Here is a 19,683-nt window from a genome sequence, read left to right on the forward strand (position 1 = left end):
GTGCTAGGCTAACTGTTTCTAATGTTTATGCTAAGTTAGGCTATCTACTTCTAGCTCCGGTTCCATACTTTTAATGCTATGATGTTAACAGTAGTACTAATCCGACACTCTTGTCTGGAAGCACGTAGGTGTATTTAGAAAAACATCTGTATTCCTTTAAGATGCTACTTTCAAAACATCTCATTGTCAGTAAGCTAATTAGCCACCAAAATCTTTAGCATCTAAAAAGAAGATATTGCTAAGATTAAAAAAAGGTCAACTTTGATAGCTTGTATTTCTCCTTCTACTCTCCTGCCAAATGGAAAACATTCTTGTGCTTCAGTTTGAATGAAGTGAGATGTGTTATTGTTTATGATAGATTTGTACGTCCTTGGTCTTAGCCGGCGTTTGCATTAGCGTTCTTTGCTGGAATTAAAATTGTCATGGTAACAAGGAAAAGGAACGATGGAATGTGACAGGAAAAAAAAGTGATTTAATCAGAAGAAATGAGCTCTTCTTTCGCTGACAGCCCATACATGAATTTTTGAAGCCGACTTCAGCTGCCTTTTACTCCCAACGCCGGAGGAATTGATTTCCTGAGCTGCAGTGAAGACACGCAGCAGCCAGTTTATCGTGTTTGTCTTACGGAATCAATAAACCACTCATCCATTTCATGAATTGTTATTCTGTTGCCTGACATTTGCTGGTAGACCGACCTCAGCTGGGCTGTTATTAGCCATTTCCAGCCGCTCAAGCTGCACCCACAGAATTAGTAGGGATCATTATGTGCGGAGGCAATCCTCTACCAGGAGATCAGGCAGGAGTCTAAAAATGATCCCTAAATTAAAGCGCCCCACTGACAGCCGTGTCAAAAGCACCAAGATTGCTCTCAATTTCCCTCAAAGCCGGGTGGCCTCTTTTCCTTAAGCTGCAATCCCAAGAGGACCCATTTCTTTTCACACCCTGGTGTTTTTGAAATGAGTCGTCAGGGGATCATCCACCCTCTGAGGCACAAAAGCTCACTCAGCCACTCAGATGGAGCATCCTCACTCTTTGAGAGAACAGCGGCTTTTTTTTTTTTTTTTAAATCACCAACTCTGTTAGTTAAATAAAGAGAGAAGAATGGAAGTTTTTTTTTTAAAGTGCGGTTGATTTATTGATTTTTTTTTTGTGAGCTTTTGCAGCAACAGGAACATCTGAGCAATATAAAGCAATCCAGGGTAACGAAACCTTACCTTCAAACGAGATTTTAGTATTCAAATTTTGATCATATGAGTTAACTCTGTCAAAATAGCTTGCGGCACTGTTGTAGTGGGTTAGATTATGTGTGATGGATTGCAATTTTGAAGTCCAGGTGTCCATCTATGCTCCATAGTTTCGCTTTGCTTATTGTCATTTATTGGTTGCAGCTTTTATTCAAAGTTTGAGCTTTTTTCTGCACAGTTTGACACGACAGTGCTGAGTTTAGGGCCCACATTTTAAGCACAAGCAGGATTTCTGTGATGCCACAGCTTGCTTTGAAGCCTTAAGCAAAACAGCATAACACCTACACACGTGAGATGTAGAAACACATCATTTTTTAATCATTTCTTACATCTTTTTAAACATTGCAACAGACTGGCGACCTGGCCAGGAGACCTCACATACCCAGCCACCCTCAATTTGATAAAAGGGATTTACTTAAAGCTTCCAAGCAACATTTTAATAACACATTATTTTTTTAAATATTGGTAGGCGTGGGTTCTCTCCGGGTACTCCGGCTTCCTCCCACCGTCCAAAGACATGCAGCTTGTGGGGATAGGTTAATTGGATAATCCAAATTATCACTAGGTGTGAATGTGCGAATGAATGTGAGTGCGAATGGTTGTCTGTCCCTGTGTGTTGGCCCTGCGACAGACTGGCGACCTGTCCAGGGTGTACCCCGCCTCTCGCCCTATGACAGCTGGGATAGGCTCCAGCGCCCCCCGCGACCCTGAAAAGGACAAGCGGAAGCGAATGGATGGATGGATGGATGGTAGGCACTGCTTTATTTTTGGCACATTTTCTGCAATAACTTTTCAGAATTGTGCAATTTAAGTGCTCTGAGAGGAAACTGCATTTCTGTCTACTCCAGGATGTCTTCAGAGGTAGGAGACAAAGAGACTGTTCCTGTTGGTTATCAATGCAAATGTCCATGGATGTCACTTCACAGGGCAAAGAGTCTCGTTCAGTGTGAGGAAATAGAGCAGGAAAACATGATATTGCTTTTAACTGCTGAATTCAAAGCGTGTCAAGCTGCTGTTAAACGCTGTTAAATGTAGAACTGTTCCTGAGTTAACCACTGGGTGGCACTGTAGCTTACTTAAAGCCTCATAGACGGCTGCTTATCATTTCCCTTGACGCTTCAATGTTTCTATGTAGGAGTGATGAGCTTTGACCAGCAGATGGAGTTATCTGATAGACTATAAATTTTATCTGAAGCACTTCCTCTTGCAGTCTTGTAGCGTTTGAGCCTACAGATGTTCTCAGAGTATTAGTCTTTACATCATCACTTATCACTTTGATTTCATTTCAAACCAGTGTTATCTCTAGAGATGAAGGTCATGTCTTTTCCATTTAGATAACAGACTGAAAGCAGTAATTAATTAATATCCAATTCAAGATGATTTTTTTTAGATTCACTTAACACTTTGGACTGTTATCACTGATGTCCATTGTTAGTGAATATACCTAAAATTGGCTCCAAAGCTGCCTGAACAACATCACATCCATGGAAACTGATACTGTTGTTGGACTAGTCGTGTCAAACATGAGGCCTGGGGGCCTGAATTGGCCAGGCAAAAACTCCAATTTGGGCCACTGGATGACTTTGGAAATGTGAAGGAAATTTTGGACTTTGGACCGACAGATCTTTCATTTACTGCAGCAGGATTTCTTCATTGTGTAGATGTACCTTTGAAATTGCATCTTTTTCTTATGATAAGATATCTCAGGGGTTAGTTAAACTTATTTACACTGAGAGAAAGGAGTTTCATCGATTAAGATCAAAGTGGGCTGCATGAGGCATGTAACATGAGCTTGACATCCCTGATTTGAAGCTTGAATTTGCTTGATGGATGTCCTGAGAGTAAAGACAACTGTTACTCATTCTGCAGGAGATTATAAATGTTCATCTCCAGCTCCTCTCTGGTATGTTTGCATGTTATCATTGACCAATGGCAGCTTTAAGAGTGTCAGTCATGGTGCTGCTGCTAACAATAAAACTGAACCAGCACTGAAGTGGTGACTGTGAATGTCCACAAGATCAGCTCAGGAGGTGGCTGTCGACTTGAGACTTGAGCCACTTCAGCCAGCAGTCGAACAGTTAACGCTCGACTCTCAGATGCAGATTGAGGGGGAAAAACTTTGGCTGCTCTTTTTGCAACATGTCTTCAACTAAACCTTGTCGCTGGATTTCATTTATAACCGTTGGGAAAGTGATGTATTGTGTGCTGCTTTGCTGTTGAAATCTTTAGGTTGCTCAAATGACAAAGTGAAGATAAGAGTTCCAATTGTGTTGGCGAGGTTTATGATTGGCTTTATGACCCTTTATTGACTCATGATGTACTCTTGATTTTTTTAAGCCCCAGGAGTCCAATGGTCTTTCAACATCGCGTTCTAAATAGATGCAATGTGGTTTTCATGTATTTACATAGTAAAAATTGAGCTTATTCTATATATGGTCACAAATTTAGACGCTAACGTAATGTTTTTTGCATGGAAGAAGTGCGATTGCTAAAAAAACACAACTTTAGCTCTTTGACAGACATTCAGCAGGTATATGGCCATCCATCCACTTTCCTTTGCTTACTCCATTTTCCAATTTCTGATGGGGGATTGCAAAATGATCCCAGGACAGTTAAGATGTGTAATATCTCCAGTAGACTGGGCCTACTTTAAAGTTTCCCTTCAGCTTGTTGTGCCTAGAAAACACCCCAGAGGTTTCTCAGTGAGACGTTATAACCAATTCAGTTGGTTTGGTCCAGACGCCCTAGGACAGGGGTGTCCAACTCCAGGCCTCGAGGGCCAGTGTCCTGCAGGTTTTAGATCTCACCCTGGGTCAACACACCTGAATCAAATGATTAGTTCATTACCTGGCCTCTGGAGAACTTCAAGACATGTTGAGGAGGTCATTTAGCCATTTAAACCAGCTGTGTTGGATCAAGGACACATCTAATACCTGCAGGACACCGGCCCTCGGGGCCTGGAGTTGGACACTCCTGTCCCAGGGAGAAAAAGGCTTTGTGGCCTTTTGGATCTGATATCTCATACCGTCTATCATAACCCAAAGCTCCTGGCCTTAGCTACAGGTTGGTATTGGCTGGAAAAATTGAAAGATTACATGTTTACTGGTGAAAATCCAAATAATTTTGTACTTGAGTGAAAATAGCTTTGGCTAGAAACTCAACTAAACACAACCAGCGCAGATTGTCAGGCTGCATGAAAAACGATGAATTCACTTGCAGATTTTCTTACTGAATTACTGCTGGACAGCGATGTGTTTATGTACAGTTGGGAAAAGGGGAACCGATTGCCCTGATCATCGGCCATCAATCTTTGAACCGAACTAAACAAAGTGACTGGGGCAGGCAAAGGAATATGTGATTTCCACAACAGCTGCTTTACTCTGCTGCCCGAACCTGATTGTTCTTGTTGGAAAACAAACAAACAAACAAAAAAATTCATTCATGTCATTCATCCAGCCCGTTTGTATACAATCATGTGGTCCATAAATGAAATGAAACTGTAGTTTTCATTGGGTTGTGCAGGAACATAGTGAAGCTATCTCTGAGTGTAGTAGGAACACCAGAACTTGTGCTGTGATTTCAGACAGGTTGCTCAATAGCTTGTCCAGTCTTTCTGAGCAGCCCTGACTCGAGAGCGCTGTGAACATATCGGGTGTCCGTTGATCTATCCTTTCCCCCCCGGGGCTGAATTTCCTCCTGGGCATTCCAGCAGAGAGGCTGGGGTCTCTGGGGAAACCCTGGTCTGTCCTGACAGACTTGGCCTCCAGCAATGACTCATGCACAATAGCAGTACACAGCACTGAGAGCATCACCGCAACCACCAACAATCCTTCCTTTTCTGCCTCTCCCGCTGCCTCTCTTTCAGGGTGACTCGTAAGACGGCGGGCCAAGTAGCTGTCAGTCTGTTTGCTTTGTGTTCTGAATGATATGAGCATCTGATTGCTCAATTCAGCCCCACGCTGGCATACTGCTTACTTCTTCTAGAGTAGCCCAGTACTATTGACATCCCCTGGTCATCTCGAACCACATGAAGAAGATTTAAATTTTCTGTTTTGTCTGCAGAAGAAGCACAGAGGCCACACACTGGCACAAAAAAAGCTAAACATCCTCTCGCTGCATTTGTTAATCTATGCTTTGTCTCACAAAGAGTTCAGAAAGTGCAAAATGAATTCATTAGAAGGCCACTGGGTTTATAAAGCACTCAAAGGGTAAAGACAGTAATTTACTTTTGGAACGTTTAGTGCTAAAAGGTCCAGATAAAAACGTCGCAGACAGTTTGATTCATTTTATTTGATCACGTTTAGATACAGATTTCTGGGGAAAAAACCCTTTAAAGTGCGCACCTTACAAAACAGGCACGTTTATTTTGGAGAATTCTCTAAAAATTAACAACATGAGAAAAGAAGCGTGAAGTCGCTCACCTGCTTTCAGTCTCTGAGATTAGTAATCAGAGGCAAAGCCTCGCAGTCACTCCTTTATAAAAAAGACAAATACATTTACATTTTTTTCTGCATACACGGCAAAATGTGACCATCAGAACGTTTCTACTTTCAGCATCAGCTCTGGTACATAAACCTCACAGTAAATGCAGATGGCACACTTTCTGTGTTTCAACTTACTGGAGGCCACGACGGCCACTCCACTCGATTCAGTCAGTCTATGTCCCACCCTCAGCTATCGCCACCAGCTCTGGGTAGTGACCAAAAGAATGAGACGGCAGGTACAAGTGACAGAAATGACCTTCCTCCAAAGGATGTCTGGCTTCACCCTTAGAGAGAGGGTGATGGGGGCGATTATATGGGAGGGATTGCTGCCCCATCCACATCAAAAGTAGTCAGGTGAGATGCTTCCTCAGCCTCCTGGACGTCTACTAAGTGAAGTGTTTTGGGCATGAGGAAGCCCCGGGGCAGACCCATGACAATACTTGCAGGGTTACATCTCTGTGCTGGTTTAAGCTGCGTACATACTGGCAGCGATCGTTTTGCAGCTGCCAGCTGGTTGCTTGCAGACATTCCAGGCTCTGGTTGCCTAGGCGACCTTCTACTGTATTTACTAGCAGGTCAATTCAAGTTATTTATATACCGCCCAATCACAACAGTCACCTCAAGGTGCTTTATATTGTAAGATAGAGAGCCTTAGGGCTGCTCGATTATGGCAAAAATGATAATCACGATTATTTTCACTGAAATTGCGATCTCGATTATTTGACGATATTTATTTAACAATAACAATGTGTTGAATAATGACTTTAAAGATTGTCAAAAAATAATATAAAATAGTGTGCAAATACTGATAACAGTGCAAATGTTTGCAATATAAAAAATAAATGAAAAATGTAAACATCTATGTTTAGTGAACTTTGCAGTGTTGCTCTGTGGTGCAGCTACACTGTAGCAAAGTTTACACACTGTGTCTACTTGATCCACGTCTGACTCCGCGAACCCATAATGTTTCCACACCACTGAAGTTTTTTTTACCTCTCTTTTCAACCAACAGCAGTCACTCTCCTCTCCAAATAACTTCTGCTTAGCTTTCCAAGCTTCCCTCGGGTCCTCTTAATTGTTGTGACGCGTGTTCGAAATGCAGAGAGGTGCGCTTGATTTGCCACACGGAGCAGCGTGAGAGTAAAGCACGAGGGAGGGGCTAATAATCAGCTCAGTCATTTTTAATGATCGTTGAAAGCCCAGATCGTAATCGAGATTAAAATTCAATTAATTGAGCAGCCCTAGAGAGCCTACAATACAATATTGTAAAGGCTTACAGTAATATAGAGAAAATTCCAAAATTCAGTTGATCCTCTATGAGCAAGCACTTTGGCAACAGTGGGACAAAAAAACTCCATTTTAACAGGAAGAAACCTAGAGGGGAGCGAGGGAGGACAAAAGAGCCAGAGAGTAATGATAATAAATGATTAAATGCAGGTCATATGCCAATCAACAGTATTTTTCACTCTCATTGGTATCCTCAGTTGCTTGCCTATAAAGTTTGTTGCAGATCCCGCCCACTTTGCGTTGCCATCATTTATTTTTTATGAATGCCTTGGAAAAGCTGGAGAAGGTGTCCAGGGAGGGTCTTAGACTGTTGCTGCCACAACCTGCAGCCCAGTGGAGCTACAGTTACACTTCTATTACAGATTAAAAATGAGTGGTGAAGTGGAGTTGCGACTCACCAGTAATTGCCACAATCCAGCTGTTGATGACACATTAACAGGAGATTATGTGAGTTTGGTGCTTCAGTTATTTGTAGTGTTTTTTTCTGAGTTTATTACAAACCTGCTGCATAAAACAAAAACAGGATCCATCCATGATCTCAACATACAACAGAGCTGTATGTGTAGCTGTAACGTAAAATAATACCATCCATGCATCCATCCATCCACCCGCCCCCTTTGAGTCCAGGGGCCAGAACATTGAGAAGCCCAGACTTCCCTCACCAGTTCCACCTCTTCTAGCTTATCCCGGGGGACACAGAGTCAATTCCAGGCCAGCTGAGAGATATATTCTCTCCGGGGAGTCCGGGGCCTCCTCCCAGTAGGATATGTCCAAAATACCTCACCTAGGAAGCTTCCAGGAGGCGTACTAGTCAGATGCCCGAACCACCTGAACTGGCTCGTGGTGGAAGACCAGCGGCTCAGAGTCATTCTGGAATAACTGAGCTCGTCACCCTACCTCCAAGAGAGCCCAGCCATCCTTCGAAGGAAACTCATTTCCTCCAAGAATTACTTAGAATAAATTTCCCAGACACAGCAAAACAGTTGTATGAAGCGCTATCATCAAATGAAACCATGTACTTCACTTCAGAGAGGTCACAGTCTTTCAGCTGCAGTTTAATAAGTTTGTATGGGTGCATTTCCCACAAGGTGGCCTTTCAAATCATCAAAGTAACTTTCAAAAAATAGCCACAAAGAAAACTCATTCCCTCAACGTCTGAATGAACTGTGAAGAACACAAACATATATGTAACCTATGTCTGAATGAAGAATGCTACTTTAATTTAAAGCCATTGTTCCTAGACTGACATTTTTGTTGAAGCACACATGGCTGATCATCTGTGCCCACTAAGATGGGTGTGGCCTTTGCTCTCTGATCATTCACCTGTTTGATACTTGATAGTGCTGATCACAGCGGATGTTCTTTCTGTGTGCAGAGAGGCACAATCTGATCTTGGCAGGCTTTTTCTAATCCAGATAACTTTTTATAGTTCCATTTTTATTTTTACTTCTAAAAAAGTTCACATAGCTGCCTTGGACATAGTGTTACAGCAGATGTGACGCTACTGACATCTATATTCTGCTGTCTCCAAGTGGCTAAAGAAATCACTATTTGCAGGTTTAAAGCTTAAGATATTGTGATGGTCTTGTTATGCATCCCTATTGCGCCTTTGTGGGAGTCCCTCCTACAGCGGATGTCTCCAGTGGCCCATGTTTGCCCTCGCCGCACACATGTGCACAATCGAATGGTGAAAACAACACCAGCTACAACCTTTTTTTTTTTTTTTTTTTTTTTTTTTTAAACGAGCTAAACCAGCACATTTTAAATTTTTATCTGCTTGTAAAAATATGAGGCCACTATAGAAAATCTCCTTTAAAAACAGAGCGGTATTAGCACATCATCAGCTCTGATGGAGTTCCTCCTAATAAAAGCAGCGATAACACATGCATGACTCATACGCCTTCTATGAGTGGTACACAAAAAGAAGTAACTTATTCTCATGGTTACAAAAATAAAAGAAGTCGTTAAGCCTCGTGGTGTTTATGTAGTGGGCGTATGCACGACCGAGGGATGGAAAGCCCAGGCCTCTGTGCAGCGCTTCTACATGTGATCACATCTAAAACACTCATTCAAACCCCAGAGCCCAGTGGTCTGTAAATGAAATTGATGTAAATTAAACCAGTGAATGAATATTGGAATTGTACAGCGCTTTGAGGGCCCTGAAAAGCGCTATATAAATGCAATCCATTAATATTATTATTATTAGTATTATTAGTATTATTAAATGTTTTGCAATACCTTAAACATATACCGGGCTTTTTTTGTTTTTGTTTGGGCCATTCAGCATGCCTCCCGCTCTGAGGCAGCGGTGGTCCTGACTGCCAGGGGGCATTGCCTGTCTAGTATGTAGGTCAGTCATGAAGAATCCCAGCTTCCACAATTACAGAGAATGAGACGGCTTGGGACCCAAAACTATCAAGCCCAACAGCTGGGAGATGTTAGGAAAAAAGATCCTCCTCAGTGACTGTAATGAACATTAATGAATGGAGCTAAAAGGACACATGTGGGCAGATGAAAAACAAAAGAAGGCGGACAGGCAGAAGAGGAAAGAGGCTTTCTGTTTGGTGGAAGAGAAAAAAAAATGTTGCAAAAAGGGAAATGTGTTTCAGTCTGAGGAGGTTGGAAAGCCCGTCCCAGTAACAGAAGGCCTGTAGCATGTAGCCCAGATCCTCAGCTCCTCAAGGGTCCAGCCCGGAGCCTTTGACAGATTGTTCACTGTCCCACGTCTGAGAGTTCAGCAGCGTCACCTGCAGCTATAAAACAAAAACAATAACCAAAGATCTACGCTTAAGAAAGGAGAGCTGACTTATATCAGATAATGGTGCTCTTATTTTGAGTTGTGTATCGTTAAATACTTTAATAACTGTAAGGTTGTTGCAAATGATTGCGAGAAACCCCCTCTTCAGTTATATTCGCCATATATCATTACCCAACATGCACTGGGCAATTATGTATGCAAGACAAACTGGACGTATTTTTATTCACATTAATGTAGTCATAGATAAGTTGATACTATGAAAGTCTCAGTATACAATAAAACTAGAGCATGATGTTGTTGACACTGTGGCAGGTGTTGGGTCAGTCCACCAAATGAATAGACTGAAACAGCCGGATGGATGGAAACATATTCCAATTAGTTTTATAATTGACATGGACATAATGTGTAGACGCTTAGCTTTCATTTGCGGGTCTCCAGATTCAAATTGGATCAAAAGTTTGGGAGTTTCAGATCCTGAACATGTGCCACCCTCTTTTTAAAGGGACCAAATGTAATTGGATCAACTGACTCAAAGGCTATTTCATGGGTAGGTGTTCCTTTGTTATTATATGCCATTATCAATTAAACAGATAAAAGGTCTGGAGTTGATTTGAGGTGTGAAGATTTTTGTTGTGAAAAACATGCAGCTAAAGGAGCTCTCCACGCAGGTGAAATAAGTCGTCCTTAACCTGCAAAAAGAGAAGAAAAAAAAACATCCAAGAAATGGCTAGAATAGCTGGATTGGCAAAATCTACACTTTGGTAAATCCTGAGACTCAAGGGAAGCGCTGGTGAACTCGGTGCAAAAAGACCTGGATGTCCACAGAAGAAAACAGCAGCGGATGATCAAAGCAGATAAACCCCCTCAGAACAGCCAACCAAGTGAACAACACTCTCCAGGAGTCTGCGTATTGATATCCAAATCTACAATAAAGAGAAGACTGCATGAAAGTAAATACAGAGGGTTCACTGGAAGGCACTCATAAGCCTCAAGAACAGAAAAAAGCCAGCACAGTTCTGCAAAAGCATTCTTTGGACAGATGAAAGCAAGACCTCTGTCAGAATGATGGCAAGTAAAAGTTTGGAGAAGGCAGCTCATGATCCAAAGGATACCACATCATTTGTAAAACATACAAGAGGTAGTGTGATGGTTTGGGCGTGCATGGCTGCCAGTGGCACTGGGACACGAGTGTTTACTGATGATGTGACACAAGACAGAAGCAGCCGAATGAACTCTGAAGCGTTCGGAGACAGACTGTCTGCTCAAATCCAGCTAAATGCAGCAAATTGATTGAGGAGTGTCTCATAATACAGAAGGACAGTGATCCTAGACATACAGCCAAAGCAACCCAGGAGTTTATTAAAGCAAAGCAGTGGAATATTCCAAGAAAGTCACCTGATCTCGACCCAGCATGCATTTCACTTGTTGAAGTCTAAACTTCAGACAGAAAGGCAAACAAACAGCAACTGAACGCCGCTGCAGTCAAAGCCTGCTCGAGCATTAAAAAGAAGGAAAGCCAGCGTCTGGTGATGTCCATGAGTTCAAGACTTCAGGCTGTCATTGCCGGCAAAGAGTTTTCAACCAAGTATTAGAAACGAACATTTTATTTTCAGTTATTACTTTCGGGCCCTGAAATAAAGGGATTGTGTTGAAAAATGTTTTAGTTCCTCACATGTTTATCTTTTGTTTAACCCACTGGATTAAAGCTGGAAGTCAACGGCATCTTAGTTGTTTCATTTAAAATTCTTTGTGGTCATGTACAGAACCAAAATGAGAAAAAAGTTGTCTCTGTCCAAATGTATATGGGCCTAATTGTAGCTGCTCTGTGTCCTTTTTTAGGCTTTTTTAAAACTGTTTTTTTTTTTTTTACCGGTTTAGCCGTGCATTGTACATTCAAATTAACCAAAGAGAAAAAGTTCACGTTTCACTTTTCTGTACACAAACATCTTGAAATAGCTCACAGAAGCCACGTGCCTCTTGGTAAATCTAAATTCTGCAAGTCTGACAGGACAAAGTCTGATGGGATGTAAGATAACTCTTCTGGTAACTGGAACTTAATTGTGTCAGACCTGAAGGAAACTGCTGCACATCAGGACAAGATGATTCCTGTTTTTTTCCCGTGTGACTGTCACGTGACTTCTGAACTTAGTTTAGTGAGTAAGTGCTCAATATGTAGCAACCGCAGTGCAGTTTCACCTGCTCTACAAACTGCTGCCACAAACACATGAGAAAAAGCAACACGCAGCTACTCATTCATTGTGCTGCCTTTATTAAAAGCACTTTTTTTCACCCTTAGCCAAGGGATTGTGTTTACTTGAAGCCCCGCAAGGTCAGATTCTGTAATCATGGAAAATGTGAGTCATTATTTTGCCTACTTGCAAGGTATTTTGGAAGGTCTGTTGAAATTTCAGCCCTCTTTCTATCAAATAAACAAAGATATTTTAAGGTTGTTTTCACTGTTAGGAGTGTTTAGAGCACGTACATTATTCTGCAGGAGAGGAATCAGTGCATATGACCTATAGTAACAAATCATTTTGTGTTGGAATAGTGATTTATACCCTCTGAGTATCGGCTGAAATCAGAATTCCACTGTAGAAATGCCAAATGTGCATAATGCAAACAAAAGAAATCATCTGATATGGATCAAAAGCAAATCTATTATCATTTCTTTTACAAATTCTCTCTTTTATTTCATCTAGGGCCAAGTATTTCCGAGGGAAAAAGCTGAACGGGGAGTACGAGATCCGTGTCGAGCAGGTACAGTGTATTTAATAACGCTATTCTGCCTATTCATTATTTTAAAGTCATCATTGATAGCTATTGTGTTATGTACTCATTGATCCTTTAAACATAAATATTTTGCCTCTTAACAGCTTCGTACTGATTGCGCAGCAACATGTCACTAAAATATTTGTAATAAATGATATGAAATGATTTACAAAATGTTTGGTTTTTTATCTGTTCAAAACCAAAACTGTATAATAATGAATAATGCACACCAAGGTTATTGTCCATTTAATAAGAATGTAATAAATGTTGACAGACTATGGCAGTCCTGACGAGCTACATGTCGTCTTCCATTTAAAGTTTTTGTAAATCATCAGTTTGGCACTTTGGGACATGTGTGCAGTGGTCCCTTGTTTATCGCAGGAGTTACGTTCCAAAAATAACCTGCAACAGACGAAATCCGCGAAGTAGTCAGCTTAATTATTTTACAGTTATTATAGATATTTTAAGGCTATAAAAAAAACATTACACACTTTATGCACTTTTCTCAGACAGACATGAACATTTTCACACGTTTCTCTCTTGTTTAAACACTCGCAAAGTTCAAACCTTCGTAGAAAAATAAGTCCAGTATTATAAAATGAAACCTTTATTGTATTTTTCTTTCGAACATGAGGGTTTGAGGTCTTACTTTTCATGTTTTCTTCAAGCTAAAACTACACCGCTAGCTTAACGGCTAATTTAAGTTAATGAAGTTGTTCTTTGTCTTAATGGACACTTAAAATTTCTTCTCAGTCTTGAAATCTAAATGATAAGAGTTTTTTTTTTTTTAATTAACAGCGTATAACATTTAAGTGAATGCTTTAGTTGTTTAGGGGAAAAAACCTCCTAACGCTTCCACTCATGTGTCACCATATTCAATTATTCCTGTAAGGAAGAAAGCGTACGTTAATTCAGCACAGTTATGAAATTACCGCTTATATGTCTAGACATACGGTATTTACAGTGTGTAGATACCATCTAATTTACCTTAAAAAAGCTGTTCAGTTTGACATGTGCAAGCCATTGTTGAGACTGAAGCTGTCTTTGAAATGGAGTGGTGTGTTTTTATGTGAGAAGGGAAAGAAACCGCAGAAAGCTGGAACGCTGATTTTATAGCCTGTTTGCTTTACTCTCAACTGTTGTGGTCACATCCTCCTTCCAGGACGGCGTGGGAGCTGGAATGAATCAACACTTTCTTTTGAAAATCGATTTTTCTTTTTTTTTAATCTTGCGGCCTCATAATTATTGAACTCCAATAAAAATGCAGCTGATTTAATAATAAGCTCCCCTCCACCCCCCACATAGCTCAGCTATAGCTTGAACTGACCTACTTGGATTTTGTTCGACCCTCTTTCCCAGAAGCCCCCTGCACTGACAAATACAAGTCGGTTGCTAATTGCCTTCAGCAGCCAGATTCTTCATCGGCTGTTTGGAGCCTCAGAATGATGGAAACACGATCTCTGTGTGAAAACTTTGCGACATGCTGCGATGAACCATTTTAGGGAACAACAATAAAAGCAGAGAGTCCCACTGCACTGGCTTCTGCTCTCTTGAATTCCACTGTTGTTGGCTTCTTATATAAATGTCCTTTCTTGAGTGACTTTGGGCTTTGGGGAGGCCAATCAATGTCTGATAGGTTTCCACTGTGTGCTTTTCTATCCAGGAATGTTTTTACACACTGCACTGGGAGTGTGTTTGGGATAATTGCTGTTGCCAGTCAAACACTTTCCAGATGATATTACTTGGCAGATAAGAAAAATCTAACTGCACTTTTCTGCTTTCATATTTCCATCCAGTGTGACAGTTTGGGAGCTGAAATGCAGTTCCACACCATGACAGAGCCTCCTCTGTGATCGACTGAAGGGCCAGATGCATCTCTTAAGTCTTTGTTGTATTTTTTTTTTGTCATTTTTGAAGAACATGACATTTAGATTATATTCAGTTGCTTCAGATTTAGTTTTTGGGGCCTGCCACTTCCTTTTTTGTCCTCCGCTTGTTCAGTTTTCCTCAATTTTCTTTAACAAAATGTACACCATGCCAAGATATGTCAAGTATTTAGCTAATAGCTCTTTGGGAATCACTTTGTTGGTGCAAAAATACTTTTTTATGCCTGTCAAACTGTGTTATCTTTGGCACTTTTACAACTAAAGAAATGGGAATAAATGGTGTGACGGGCTGCTAGTGACAAAGTGCCTAAAGATACAATTTAAATGAGCTCTTTGCTAATTTGTCTGCTTTGTATAGACACAGCACTGGTAAAAAAAAAAGGGGGCCAATGTTCAAAGTAAGAGCGGCTGCTCAAGACTGCATTGAAAAATTACAAGACAGTGTGGCTTTTCAGAAGCAAAACATAAAGAAATCAAGGGTGGCTCAAGATTTTTGCCCAGTACTGAAAATAGCCTCTTTGTTTTTTTCACCAGAGTTGAAAGATAGCTCAACATGAAGGCCGTTTAGGTGCTCCCTGAGCTGTTTTTTCTCTGTTATAATGTAATTACAAACTGCATGCCTTACATGGATGGACATTTAGTTTGCTAGTTGCCATGCATCATGTTCATGCTGGTTAAGCTTTCTAAAGCAATGCCAAACCTTCATAACTCTTCTCTGACTTGCTTGCTGCCATATAAGGTACCATCTTTAGACTCGCAGAGCACACACTCACCATAGCGTGTGATGGTGCACTAAAGGAGGCCGGATGCCAGTCCGAACTTGTCCAAAAGAGAACCAGGAGAGACTGGCTTTGATTCTCAGATGTGATCTCTCATTAAAGTGTGCTGCCTCTTATTTACACGACTCACTTCGAACTTCAGTTTAGTTGATGCTCACAGCCCCGTGTACACTGGCTAATCCCATTTTTCTTTTTTTAACCACTAAACAGATGCTTGTGGCAGTGCTGCTGGTGGCTTATTTGTGCTCCTAAGTTACTCATAAAACAAGCTTGAACCCATTGCTTTCTCACAAAATCATTACATGCAGCTTGTTCAGTAGTATTTCTTGATTCTGTTGGGGTTGAGGGTAACTGTAAGTCAGCATACCTTCTGGATTACAAACACACAAACAGTCCTGACTGCAGAGAGCCTGTTTCTGTGTAACTTCTTCACTGCACTCGGCAGTCATCGGGCTGGGAGTTGTAGATTTCTTTCTTTCATTGAAGCAGTTAGGCAGCACAGTGGCACCGTGGTTAGCACTGTTGCCGCACAGCAAGAAGGTCCTGAGTTCAATTCCACCATCAGGCCGGGGTCTTTCTGTGTGGAGTTTACATGTTCTCCCCGTGTTTGCGTGGGTTCCCTCCGGGTACTCCGGCTTCCTCCCACCGTCTAAAGACATGCAGCTTGTGGGGATAGGTTAATTGATTAATCCAAATTGCCCATAGGAGTGAATGTGAATGGTTGTCTGTCTCTGTGTGTTAGCCCTGCGACAGACTGGCGACCTTTCCAGGGTGTACCCTGCCTCAACAGACCCGGCCTTTCTGATGAGTTTGTTCAGTTTGTTTGCGTCCTTTGCTTGATGCCTCGCCCCCTGCACGCCGCAGCAAAGAAGATGGTGCTCACAACAACAGACTGATAAAACATTTAGAGCAGCCAGCTGCATACATTGAAGTATCTGAGCTTTTGTAGAAAGTAAGTCCAGCTCAGACTAGAGCAGGGCGATATGGCCAAAAATATTTATCACGATATATATTTGAAAATTTGCGATAACGATATAACTGACGATATAATTGATGCGAGACAAAATACAACTCCACAACATTACTAGCGCAAAAAGACAACCTTCCATTTATTTTCACTTAAACAAGAAGCTGGTTTTTATGTACATTAAAGCTTTATAAAAATGTAACAGTGCAAATGCAAATTCCTTGCTGAAAGTTTAACCAAAAGGCATTTCCAGTAGAAATGGGCTGACATATCCTGAGCATAACCATGTATAATATCCACTGAAGTTAAAAAGAGGTGCTTTGCAACATTAAACTGCAGTGTGCAGTACGCATTTTTCGGACCATAAGGTGCACGGGATTATAAGGCACATTAAGCGAAACAAAGCAGTCAGATAAATCAAACTTTATTAAACTCATTCTTCTTGCTTCCTCCACTTCTGTACCATTGGTTCATTAATGTTGAATTCTCTAGCAGCTGCTCTATTCCCATGTTGTTGCAGTATATTAATGACTAACCTCGTATTGTGGATGGATTATCTCAGTTGTTCTCCTGACTGAAGTTTGGTCCGTTTACAGCATCCTGCCATGCGATTGCATTTGTTTCTAACCATGAAGAACCTTCACGTTAACTTTTATAAGTGGAAAAGTGTTAGTGTTCGTCCTCCAGCTTCACTGTTTATGTTATGCTAACATAGCTGTGTCGCTAGCGATCACGTAGCACATCATTATATACCAGCTAGCCCAACTTCAGTAACCCTACAAACGTCACTGCTGTTTAGTTTCCTGTCTTCATTTATGTTGGAAGTGATAGCAGAGCTGTACGTTTGATTTTTTTCAGAAATCTCTCAGTCAGAACATGCAATATCATGCTTAGGTAACTAGCGAAACTAGCGAGCTAACTTCCGCTAGCTTCCTGCTAACTTCTAACTCCGTTAAATGTAATAACTTTTGTTTTCATGGATGCCTGGAAGTTAAACTTTATAGTTACACCTGGTAAAGCAGCAATGCTGATCGTTTTATTAAAGATGAAAGAATTTAGACAGTTTTTAACTCTAAGTGATGCTGCAGTGTTGTTTGACCTGAGTTATACGGAGTTTAGGACCCAGATTACTCCCAGATTTAAGAGCATCTTAGTCCGACAAATACGACAATAACAACGGCCGCTTGCATGTTCTGCAAAAAAATGTGCTTTGTTGTGTATCTGACGGACAAACACCAAACCAGTTCCACATCACGGAAGTTGCACCATTTTTACAAACCAATTCTGGTTCATCTGTTTCACTCAACAATCGGCCATGTGCGTATGAAAACAAAGGCACTGCGCATGCGCGTTTTACTCCCATTCTATCGCGATATTTCATTTTCCTATCGTTGCCTAACATTATACCGGTATTACCGTGAACGGTATAATATGGCCCAGCCCTAGCTCAGACCCTTTTTGTAGGCAGCGTCAGTGTTAGCAGACCACTGCAGCCTGTGGTCCAGTTGATACTTATGTAAATGGTAAACTGCCTGTATTTGTATAGCGCTTTACTTAGTCCCTATGGACCCCAAAGCACTTTACACTACATCCACCCATTCACACACTGGTGATGGCAGCTACATTGTAGCCACAGCCACCCTGGGGCGCACTGACAGAGGCGAGGCTGCCAGACACTGGCGCCACCGGGCCCTCTGACCACCACCAGTAGGCAACGGGAAGTGTCTTGCCCAAGGACACAACGACCGAGACTGTCGGAGCCGGGCTCGAACCGGCAACCTTCTGATAACAAGACGAACTGCCAACTCTTGAGCCACGATCGCCCCAAATTTTATATTGTGAATATTTCAACATCAGTCCCACCAATGCAGATGGGGGAGGGTCGGGATCTGTTCCTGCCAAAGTCCTCCACCAGCTCCTTTGTTTTGGCCACATTTAGCTGCAGGTGATTCACCTCACACACCGATCAGTCAGTCCTCTGTACGCCTCTTCCTATCCCATCTCCATACTTCCAGTAATGGCTGTGTCATCAGAGAATTTCTGCAGGAGACGAGTTTCTTTGATGTACTTGAAGTCGGCTCTATAGATGATGAAGAGAAAAGGGGAGAGCACAGTTCCCTGCATTTCCATCCCAATCTTTAATCACTCTAACCTGTTGCACATCCTTAGTGTTCGGCCTCACGTACAACTCACTACAAACCATTTCCTTTGCAACCCCCCACTGAACATTAATGAAATTTGCTAAATACTAAAAGGGTAAAAACAGTTATGACAAAGGCTACATATCTACAGATTTCCCAGATATTTCTACCTCACTGTGGTCCTGTCTAACCAAGCAAGGCCCAAACAGGGAAACATCAGAAATCAATTATATCCCTAACATAACCCCGTCTTCTGACCTGCGTCTGTATTATATCCTTCATAGATGTTAACTTGAGGAGTTTTATCTCGCAGTAGGTGGCTGTAGATTATTCGACCCACTGACTCAGTCAATTTGTTATTTGAACACTTGCCTGCTGTTTTACATTTAGACTCAAGAGCTGTGTTCATTCAGACGAGTGGTACATTCCACAGATCTCTGGAGCTTGTGGGATATCCATCTCCTACAATGCCTTTTGTATGTGTCTGAAGGGTCTTGGATGTGTTGCAGCCTTGTGGCAGTGCCAAGTTCAAGACCTTCTTATTTAGTTTCTCGTGCACTGGCAGTTTTTTTTACCGTGCCTGTTTCACTTTTAGATATTTAGAAAATTCTGACAGTCTGCTGCAAGATTTTTGTAAAGTTCAACAGCTACAATCAATGTTGATCACAGACGTAATGACACCCAACAACAGGCTGGCAGACAAACTGCCTGTTTACTACCCACAACTCATAAACACTGTAATTTACACAATTGGACAGATTAAACAGAACTGAAGAGGTCTGTTGTTTGCAAAAGAACAAGAGGCACTTCTGTAGGGTTGCCGGCTCGTGTGGTTTGGGTCGCGCGGGGCAACATCTGCTGGGCAGGCATATGACCTCAGCGCCGTCCACGCTCCTTTCCGCTGCAGTCATGGCAGCTCACAGGCAGTTGGCTGTATGTTATCCGTACCATTTTTTGGCTCGTACTTGCCCATGACATAGGGCATGTGAGGAGAGCTTTCAGACGACGGATGGTTTGGTGTGTAACTTGCTGCCTTCTGTTGCTCCGTTGCACTTAGCATCTGTCGTGAATTTCAGCCGTCAATGCCTCAGTGGATTATTTCACTGTTGCACAAGGTGGTAGCTATTAGCAACAAATACCTCTCTGTGGTGCATATGAATAGTCCACTGTACTTCAGGCTTCTCAATTGCATCAGCATGGGATTCAGCAGAGCTTATCGAGAACGACGAAAACATTAAACAAAGTATCTGCCCCGCAACTACTGCGTGTTCCCCATGTGCTGAGTCAAGTCACGCAGTTTTTTCTGACTGCAGCGTAAAACTGAACAGCTCGACCTCAAATAACAAAAACAGCGCATCACATGCCAGA

The 19,683-nt window shown here is 41.8% G+C and overlaps 1 protein-coding gene across 2 annotated transcripts in view; it reads left to right on the top strand.

Moving 5' to 3' along the window:
- The window catches only part of syn3 (synapsin III), a 135,511-nt gene that overhangs the window by 21,372 nt on the left and 94,456 nt on the right, over positions 1-19,683 (top strand). For both annotated transcript variants that reach the window (XM_085386702.1, XM_085386701.1), the window contains exon 3: positions 12,473-12,530. In XM_085386702.1, the coding sequence (XP_085242828.1) occupies positions 12,473-12,530 (58 nt within the window). The remainder of the gene's footprint in view (positions 1-12,472; positions 12,531-19,683) is intronic.

The sequence above is a fragment of the Rhamphochromis longiceps genome, linkage group LG17 (assembly GCF_057381845.1).
Source record: "Rhamphochromis longiceps isolate RC_006_pf linkage group LG17, R_longiceps_female_GT1.1, whole genome shotgun sequence".
Classification (NCBI taxonomy): domain Eukaryota; kingdom Metazoa; phylum Chordata; class Actinopteri; order Cichliformes; family Cichlidae; genus Rhamphochromis; species Rhamphochromis longiceps.